The 9,278-nt window shown below is 48.5% G+C and overlaps 1 protein-coding gene across 2 annotated transcripts; it reads right to left on the bottom strand.

Annotated features, from left to right (window-relative positions):
- Window positions 1–6,019: 6,019 nt before the first annotated feature.
- On the bottom strand, window positions 6,020–8,577 carry LOC123078845 (protein IQ-DOMAIN 6). Of its 2 annotated transcripts, none has more exons than XM_044501480.1 (4): window positions 8,116–8,577; window positions 7,799–8,026; window positions 7,029–7,178; window positions 6,020–6,944 (listed from the first exon to the last, which is right to left on the bottom strand). In XM_044501480.1, the coding sequence occupies exons 1-4, from the start codon at window positions 8,413–8,415 to the stop codon at window positions 6,291–6,293; spliced, it is 1,332 nt and encodes a 443-aa protein (XP_044357415.1). In that variant the 5' UTR covers window positions 8,416–8,577; the 3' UTR covers window positions 6,020–6,290. The 2 variants fall into 2 exon arrangements, with proteins under 2 accessions (XP_044357415.1, XP_044357417.1); XM_044501482.1 differs by having other exon boundaries at window positions 7,065–7,178; window positions 8,116–8,574.
- Between the last annotated feature and the right edge of the window lie 701 nt (window positions 8,578–9,278).

The following is a 9,278-nucleotide window of genomic DNA, read 5'->3' as shown; positions in this document are numbered from 1 at the left end:
ATTGTCTTCCCTCTTCTCATAAGGGCACTCCGCAACAAAGTGGCTCGCATTGCCACAATTAAAGCAAGTCCTCACTCGTTGCTTGCCCTTTGCACCACTTGAATTGTTCTTGTTGAAGTTGGGCCTTGAGTTCTTCTTGCTCCAAAATTGCCTTGAAGCAAGAGCCATGTGTTCATGATAGGCATACTTCGTATCTTCGAGGTTGCTCTCCTCTTCTTCCTCTTCATCCTCTTCCTCCAAACTAACCTTGGCCTTCAGTGCAAGGTTGGGCTTCTTTACTCTTTGAGAGCGAAGAACCGCATTGTCGGCGGTCTTGTCCAAGATGCGCATAGCAACAAACTCATCCAACACTTCACTTGAGGACAGAGTGTGGAAGTCCGGTCTCTGACGAATGACGGAGGACATGGCTTTGTGGTATGGCATCATTGCCTTGAGGAATTTGCGCTTGATCCAATTATCATCCGTGTCCTTACTTCCATGATCTCGGAGTGAGACCGCGAGTTTGGTTACCCTCCGATATAGCTCACGAGGTTCTTCATCTTCTTTTATTGCAAACTCATCGGCTTCATCTTGCACCACTTCATAGTTGGAGCGTTGAATGCTTGCACTTCCCCGGTAGAGGGAAACCACTTGGTGCCAAGCATCTTTGGCCATGGAGTAGGGCCGGAGATGAGGAAGATCTTCGGGTGGGATTGCTTCTTGGATGATGAAGAGAGCATTCTCATTGAATTGATTATCCATGGCTTCTCTAGGAGTGAAGTCGCTTCGGTCATGCGGATAAAAACCTTCTTCAATGATTCTCCAAAGGTTAGTGTTCACATGATTTAAATGACGCTTAAAACGATAGACCCAAGAATCAAATTCCACATTCTTCTCAATCTTAGGGGCCGGGCCGGCATGATTCAAATGAGTGGAAGGAAGCGGTCCACCATAGACAAGTGGAGGTTCCACATGAGCAAAGATGCCGGTGCCATTTTTACCACTAGAAGAAGGAGCTTTCTCGCTAGTAGCTTCCCCCTTGTCGGAGGTAGCATCCGTCACCTTGTTAGCGGGATCACCCACTTTCAACGGTGCGGTGGAAAGTTTAAGCCCTTCTAAGAATTTATTAAACATGCTTTCGACCTCGATCGTCATGGAGCTTTTCAATGTGTCCAACGCCACATTGAATTCCTCACGAGAGACCGAGGTTCCCCCATCTCCCGTAGACGAGACCGGATTCGCACCGGAGTGCTCCTCCACACCGTCTACGACGTCAACCATACTCTTCGGACGGTAAAGTCCTTAATCAAGAGACGAGGCTCTGATACCAATTGAAAGGATCAATATAGTTGACTAGAGGGGGGTGAATAGGCAACTAACAATTTTTAGCTTTTCTTTACCTAAACTTTGCATCAAAGTAGGTTGTCTAGATATGCAACTAGGTGAGCAACCTATATGATGCAACAACAACAAGCACACAAGCAAGCAAGGGATTTAACACACGTAAGCTTGCGAAAGTAAAGGGACGAAATAACCAAGAGTGGAGCCGGTGAAGACGAGGATGTGTTACCGAAGTTCCTTCCTTTTGAGGCGAAGTACGTCTTCGTTGGAGCGGTGTGGAGGCACAATGCTCCCCAAGAAGCCACTAGGGCCACCGTATTCTCCTCACGCTCTCACACAATGCGACATGCCGTGATTCCACTATTGGTGCCCTTGAAGGCGGCGACCGAACCTTTACAAACAAGGTTGGGGCAATCTCCACAACTCAATTGGAGGCTCCCAACGACACCACGAAGCTTCACCACAATGGACTATGGCTCCGCGGTGACCTCAACCGTCTAGGGTGCTCAAGCACCCAAGAGTAACAAGATCCGCTAGGGATTAGTGGGGGGAATCAAATTTCTCTTGGTGGAAGTGTAGATCGGGGCCTTCTCAACCAATCCCGAGCAAATCAACAAGTTTGATTGGCTAGGGAGAGAGATCGGGCGAAAATGGAGCTTGGAGCAACAATGGAGCTTTTGGGGGAAGAGGTAAGTCAACTTTGGAGAAGAAGACCCCCTTATATAGTGGGGGGAACAATCCAACTGTTACCCCCCAAAACAGCCCCGCAGAGGGCGGTACTACCGCAGGAGGCAACGGTACTACCGCTGCGCCTAGCGGTACTACCGCTCCCCCAGGCGGTACTGCCGTGCAATCTGTAGGGCAGGAGAGAGAGAAGTGGAGAGGGACCTAGTGCGGTACTGCCGCAGTGGTTGGGCGGTACTACCGCTCATGAGCGGCACTACCGCTCTACTGCCGCTGCATAGTGCCGCACAATCCGACACGAGAAGCGGCCCCCTCGAGTCGACGCGGTAGGAGCCTGGTACGGCAGCAGTACTACGGCTGAGGACCCACCGGCGGTACTACCACCGCGGAGCGGTACTGCCGCCTGTGACTCCTAAGCGGTACTACCGCTGGGCACCGCGGTACTACCGCTGGGACCAGACGAAGCACAAATAAAGGGGAAAGAGCTCTCCATTGAAGCGGAAAGGCTCAGAGGGTGTGAGAAGGATGTGTACGTGTTGATTCCACCCTAGCCTTACCAAAGCGGACCCCCTCTTGATAGTACGGTGACTCCTACGTAACTAGTTCACCAAAATAGAAACGAAAGAGCTACACCGTCTTGAATAACACTCCGAGGGGAAAGAAATCGTCTCGTGCCAAGGATGAATCTCTGAAAAGCTCAAAGCACACGGTTAGTCTGCAAACATGTTGTCATCAATCACCAAAACTATGTCTAGAGATATATGCCTCAACAACCTCTTAAGAAGAATGACAAGCGTGAGAAAAAATCAGTTTGGTTTCATGCCTAGGAGGTCGACCATGAAAGACATTTTCTTGGTACGACAACTTATGGAGAGATATAGGGAGTAAAAGAAGGACCTGCATATGGTGTTCATTAACTTGGAGAAGGCCTATGGTAAGATACCGCGGAATGTCATGTGGTGGGCCTTGGAGAAACACAAAGTCCCAACAAAGTACATTACCCTCATCAAGGACATGTAGGATAATGTTGTGAAAAGTGTTCGAACAAGTGATGGCAACATTGATGATTTCCAGATTAAAATGGGACTGCACCAGGGGTCAACTTTGAGCCCTTATCTTTTTTTTGGTGATGGATGAGGCCACAAGGGATATACAAGGAGATATCCCATGGTGTATTCTCTTTGTGGATAATGTGGTGCTAGTAGACGATAGTCAGACGAGGGTCAATAGGAAGTTACAGTTATGGAGACAAACCTTGGAATCGAAAGGTTTTAGGCTTAGTAGAAATAATATCGAGTACATGAGGTGCGGTTCAGTACTACTACGCATGAGGTGGAGGATGAGGTTAGCCTTGATAGGCAGGTGGTGCCTCAGAAGGACACCTTCCGATATTTTGATGTCAATGTTGTGAAGGATGGGGGGATTGATGAAGGTGTGAACCATTGAATCAAACACAGATGTATGAAGTGGCGCCAAGCTTCTAGCATTCTCTGTGATAAGAGAGTGCCACAAAAGCTAAAAGGCAAGTTCTATAGGACGGCGTTTCGACCCGCAATGTTGTATGGCGCTGAGTGTTGGCCGACTAAAAGGCAACATATTCAATAGTTAGGTGTTCGAGATAGAGTTGTGGTAGCACCGATTGAAGAGAAGCTTGTCCAACATCGTCTGAGATGGTTTGGGCATATTCGGCGCAGGTCTTCAGAAGCTCCAGTGCATAGAGGACAGCTAAAGCGTGTTGATAATGTCAAGAGAGGTTGGGGTAGACCGAACTTGACATGGGAGGAGTCCGTAAAGAGAGATCTAAAGGATTAGAGTATCACCAAAGAACTAGCCATGGGCATGGGTGCATGGAAGCTTACTATCCAGTGCGAGAACCATGAGTTTGTCACGAAATCTTATGGGTTTCACCTCTAGCCTACCCCAACTTGTCTGAGACTAAAGGCTTTGTTGTTGTTGTTGTTGTTGTAGCATAAGTTCTCAATTAATGTGCTCATTTTCCTTGAAAAATTGTGTTTACCAATGCATTAATTACGATGCATACATGGGTAGCCAATGAATGACCAAAAACATTTACATGCATTGATGAGTTTTCTCTTAGTCCTTGCATGAAACGGTCTAATACACCTCAAAATCTAAACATATGATGGGAAGAAATAAAACGAGACTTATAAAACGTAAAAACAGAAATTTTAAGATAAGCCCTATAAACCAGAAGGGAAATAGTACATACTTATCAAGACAAATCTAACACAAATAGTATGGGACGGAGGGAATATTTGACACCGTGAGAAATTTAGGTGAAAGAGGTAGGCAAGGATGAGATCTATGTGCAATATCCCAACGGCCAACCGTGCGGAATTTAGGTTGATGGAGGCCTTTGGAGAGTTGGAAGAGATGGACAAGGATGAGGCCGCGGAGAAAAAGATGAAAGCTTATGTTGAAATGTACAATAAACAACTTTTTTTGCAGACGGCCGTGGTGATCCGTGCTTTGTGGGCATCGACGGAAAGAAGGAGATGGACTTGGCTAAGATGAGTTCATCGATGTCCTTGGTTGCTCTTTACTTGATAACGCTAGTTCACGATTCTTGCATGGAGAGGTGGTGGCGAGTCTCATAGAGGATTAAATCTTTTCAGAGAGTCGTTTTGGTTGCACATGAGTTGTGTCTAGCGGTTTTGGGCCTCGTTGCTCTTGTGTATGGCTCAGGCGATGTTTCTTGATGTTAGCGTATGCGTGTTTGTCTAAATACTACCCCGAAAACTGTTTTAAAAAACTAGAGTTTTCTTGTCTTCAGTTTTTGTACTTTTGTTTTCGGCCGGTTATACTAAATTAACTGAGCAATTCCTGCCCTTGCCTCGGCAAGTTCTCGAAAAACTATACGAGTACTCTGTAATACACAAACTTCATAAGACTGCAAATCACCTCTCCCAATTTCCTCCTGTATTACAGCACACCACAAACTGGCCGCCCTTTTTTTCGAAACGGAGGCAAAAGAATTGCCTCATCGATTAATTAAGAAGAAGAGAGTTGCCTAATTAATTTACGGAAAACTAGGCGATAACCGATACAAACAACCCAAAAGAGGGCTACTCACAGAACACAGCACCACGACCACATACACTGCCCACCCAATGCTCCTAACACACAACACTCACAACCCTCAGCACTTGGTGAGAACGTCGATGCAACGACTCAGAAGATCAAAGCCACGACGACAACACGAGAATGTGAGCACTATCCATCATGAAATCACGTATGCCTTCTCTTTACCGTCACACTTCTTGTGTTTGTTTCTCTTTGATTTCACCTTCACGAGGCAACCATCTGTCTTGCCGGATGTCGAGTGATCAGTCACCAAGCGGCTCTCAAAAGTCGGTGCCAACACACCACACGCATCCACATTCTTCAGATGCACATGTGACAAAGATGAATCATGTTCCTCACATGAGGTCGCCGACGAGTCCATCTTCATATTCTCCACTGACAGACTCATACAAAGCTCCCTAAGCTCAGGCATGATCTTCAACACCGGAGCCACGACAACGGCCATGGACTTGCCCTCAGTGGAAGACAATATAGGGGGCGAGGCAGGCATCGATGCTGAAACTGGCTGCCTTTTTGGCTTCTAAAGCACATACTACTAATTCTACATTCTTTGTTCTGTTTTGAAGGCCAATCATTTTTTTTTAAATCTACCAAAATAATTTGAGGCAAACAAGGTTGAAACTCCACCCAAAAAAAAGGTTGAAACTCAATATTTGCAGAGGGACTATAATGTTGTTCACATTTGCATGCCATCGAATTTCAAAATAAAATAAATAGAGTTCCAATCAAGAATTGGTAGCAAGTACGTCGGGCCTAGTATTGAGATTTGGTGCAGACAAATCTCAGTATACAATTCAAAATTGCTGCCGTTTGCAGTAAGGAGATATACACTCGACATGTTGTGAGTAGAACAAAGCAAGGAGCAGATGATTAGTCTCCAAATAAATGTACACTCAGATTACTTCTGTTGTTCAGTACTCAATTACCATCAATTCATTTCTGGCAATCCAGCCGAACTAGCAATAACCACTAACCATCCAGCCTAAGTGGCTAACTGCAGTTAAACCCCGAAGATTTTGTAATTCAGCAGACAGAACAACAGGTTCAACCTTTGGCTGGTTTCACATTTGTACACCATAAATATGGATATCAGAATAAGCAATGAGGCATTGAACTGACAAAATACGTACATGTTAGCACTAGTAGACCTCTAATATGGGAATAATCATAGGATTCACGTCCTAGAAGAAAGAATTAGACTGATCATCGTTCTCCTTGTCCATGCTTCTTCTAGTGCCTCGACCCTTCAGAGTTAAACCGTTCAACCTCTTTGAGGTCACCGAAACCTCGGAGCCGGCGGTGCTTTGAACATCTATTGAAGAGAATGCCCCCCTGCTGTAATTGTGTTTGTCAGCAGATCCTTGTCTTTGAAGTGGTGGCTTGTGAGTGCTAGAAGAACCACTCAGCCTTGCCTTGGCTGATTTGGTCAAGCCCATATAGCTCGGTGCACCACCCTGGCCACAGTCAGATCTCCTTTCTGATGTCGTGAAATGGTTACCGGTCATCTGAGTGACTGAAGATGTTGACGGAGCACTCTCGTCGCATACCGCGATTACCGAAGGAGGCTTTGCTGACACCCTAGTTGTGACATTGTTTCTTCTGATCTTGACTGAGCTTGCTTCAGAAAGCTTTGAGCTGACCTCGTTCATTTCGTCGATACTCTCTGAACAACGTGAGTTGGTCTGTTCGCTGTGTGATTGCTCCATAAGGCGACTCTCCCAAGGTTTTGTTGCCATCCACCCGTCCAAATAGCTCCACTGATTGCTCCTGTTAGTCCCATGATTCTTAAGAGAAACAGCAGGAGAGCTAGGTCTTCCATTGTGGTTTGAGTTCCGCTGCAAAAAGAAACACGACATCATGTCAAACAGGATGAAGAACTTGTTTTTTCTCTAAAAAAAATGTCAAACAGGATGAAGAACCTGTTTATATGCCCAGACTATTCGAGCAGGATGTACCTGGTGAGAAAGAGCATACGCAATTGCCCTTTCTCTCTTGATTGCGCCCTCGCGTCTCATGTGTATCTTTGATCTGACATCATCCACAGTTCCTTGGCTATCACACCATCCTGTCTGCAATGTGAACAGTGCCAGCCAAACATGGAGATATCAGCAGGATCATCCAATACTCTCTTATCGTTTGCAGCAGCATCATATGATTATTAAGAATAGGATTGTGGAGGACTATATGCTAATTGTGCTAGTAGGTAATACACTCAAACAACACAAGTCGGCAAGCCTGACATGGCAAGAACAACTTTCAAAGATGCATTATTGGTAGCATCTCCGAAGGAAGGCACACCAAACAATGCCACTGCCCAGTGCGCACTATGATAACTCACTTGGACGATCATGGTCAATAGAAAACATTATCCCAAATCATTGCTTAAAATAAAGTGAGATAAATGTCCATATGGTCATATCAATCTTTCATCATGAAGAGGGCAATCCTACCGCAACCGCAGCAAGTCTCTATCTGGTGAAAGTAACACATCGCATTCGTTTCAGAAAACCAGAAAGTAGCACATCACATCAGCTGATTAAGTATACAATACCTAATTTTACTTTCTGACAGTATGGTTATCTATTTGCACAAGCAGACCAAGCACAGTGCATATATAAATATCATACTACTACGAAGTAGGAGTAGGAGTAGTATACAACATAATTAATCCTTGAACAAAAGTATATACCTCTGCTTCCTTGACGGGATCCGCGTGGCTGCTGTGGTCGTCGAGCGTATCCTGCGAGTCTCGGCCGTCAGCCGAGAGCCGCGTGCGCCGGTCTCTCGCCCGCGCCTGCACCCTGACGAGCGCCTGCATGCACTTGACCGTGACGGCCAGCTGCTTGCGCACGCGGCGGCCGCGCACCAGCGCCTGCAGCCGCACGATCCCCCGCAGCGCCCTCAGCGCCCTCCTGGCCTGCACGAGCACCCAAAAGAAGCGCGACGCTGAAGAAGCTGAAACTTTGCCGCCGGAATCGGATTGAGGGCGCGACGCGAGCGACCTACCAGGAAGCCGCGGAAGGCGGTCTGGATGCGGACGGCCGCCCACTCCTGCCTGATGACGCGGAAGTCCTTGGGCGGCGCGCGCACGACGGCCGCGACGACGGAGCTGAGCGCGTCGGCGGCGGCGGAGGACGTCTCGGAGACCTCCGAGGCGGCCGCCGACGCGGCGGCCCTCTGCCCGCCCGACGAACTCCGCCACAGGCGGCTCCACTTCCGGCCCTTCCCACCGGCGTGCCTCTCCTTCTCCGCCGCCGCCGGCTTGAGCCCGACCAGCGTCTTGATCCACTTCCCCGACGCGCCCATCGCGTTGTCTCTGGAACTGATGAGAAGAGAGGGCGCTAGTCCGTGAATGGGGAACGCGGCGGAACGGCCAAACGGGAGGATTTGACTTGTTGGGCGACGTGCGCTTAATTCGGTTGCGGTTTACGAGGCTGGGCAGGGAGAGCCGTTCGGGCGGTTCAAATTTTGAAATGGAGGACGAGCCCGAAGCCGGGAAAGCGGCCCGGGGTAAACGGGGCCCACGGTGTCGGGGCCACTCGTGGCCGTCTCGGACGCTGGCGCGTGGTCCCTCGCTGCGGAGCGACAAAGAGGCGCGCCATTCGCGGCGGACGCCGTCACGCGGACGCTTTCTGCAGCGGCCGTGCATGGGGCTTCGCGAAAGAAGGCGAGGGCGAGGGACGACTGGCCCGGGGACGCTGCCGCGTGGGCCAGAGCGCCAGTGTTGGCCGGAGGTGCGTGTCGGGACCCGGACCGTTGGAGGAACGCCCGGCTCGTGAGTTTGAACTCGTGGCGGCATATCTCTTCGTCGTTGCTTTCGCCTTTGCGAATGGCGACGACGGGGCGCGGCGCGCGTACGGATCTCGAAGTCGTAGCCCGGGCGGGGGATGCGGGCCCGTGTGTTGCAATTTTGTTGTGGTAAACTTTTTGCATCGACCTGTTGGCTGGGCAGTTGGGTAGTTGACAGCCCACCTAAGTTCAAGCCCCGGCTTTGACGTGTGGTGCTTATGGAGTTTCTTCTATAAACGAGGATTAGTCATTGGGTTGGTCTTATTTTTTTTCTTTTTTTTGAGTTTTTTATAAGGGCCTTTCTCTTCCCAAATGATGAAGCCCATTGAAGCCTACGATCACGAGAAGCCAGTGGGAACACCCGACGCTTGCCGTATTTA

Source organism: Triticum aestivum, chromosome 3D (assembly GCF_018294505.1).
Source record: "Triticum aestivum cultivar Chinese Spring chromosome 3D, IWGSC CS RefSeq v2.1, whole genome shotgun sequence".
NCBI lineage: Eukaryota > Viridiplantae > Streptophyta > Magnoliopsida > Poales > Poaceae > Triticum > Triticum aestivum.
The sequence above is the reverse complement of the archived record's forward strand: the minus strand, read 5'-3'. Positions and strand labels throughout refer to the sequence as shown.

Bases quoted from the DNA above. Each gene is read 5' to 3' on its own strand.
- LOC123078845 (XM_044501480.1), bottom strand. From the start codon at position 8,415: ATGGGCGCGTCGGGGAAGTGGATCAAGACGCTGGTCGGGCTCAAGCCG. The intron at 7,179-7,798 runs GTATATACTTTT...TTCACATTGCAG, and splicing joins ATCCCGTCAAGGAAGCAGAG to ACAGGATGGTGTGATAGCCA. The intron at 6,945-7,028 runs GTTCTTCATCCT...TTCTTTTTGCAG, and splicing joins TAGTCTGGGCATATAAACAG to CGGAACTCAAACCACAATGG.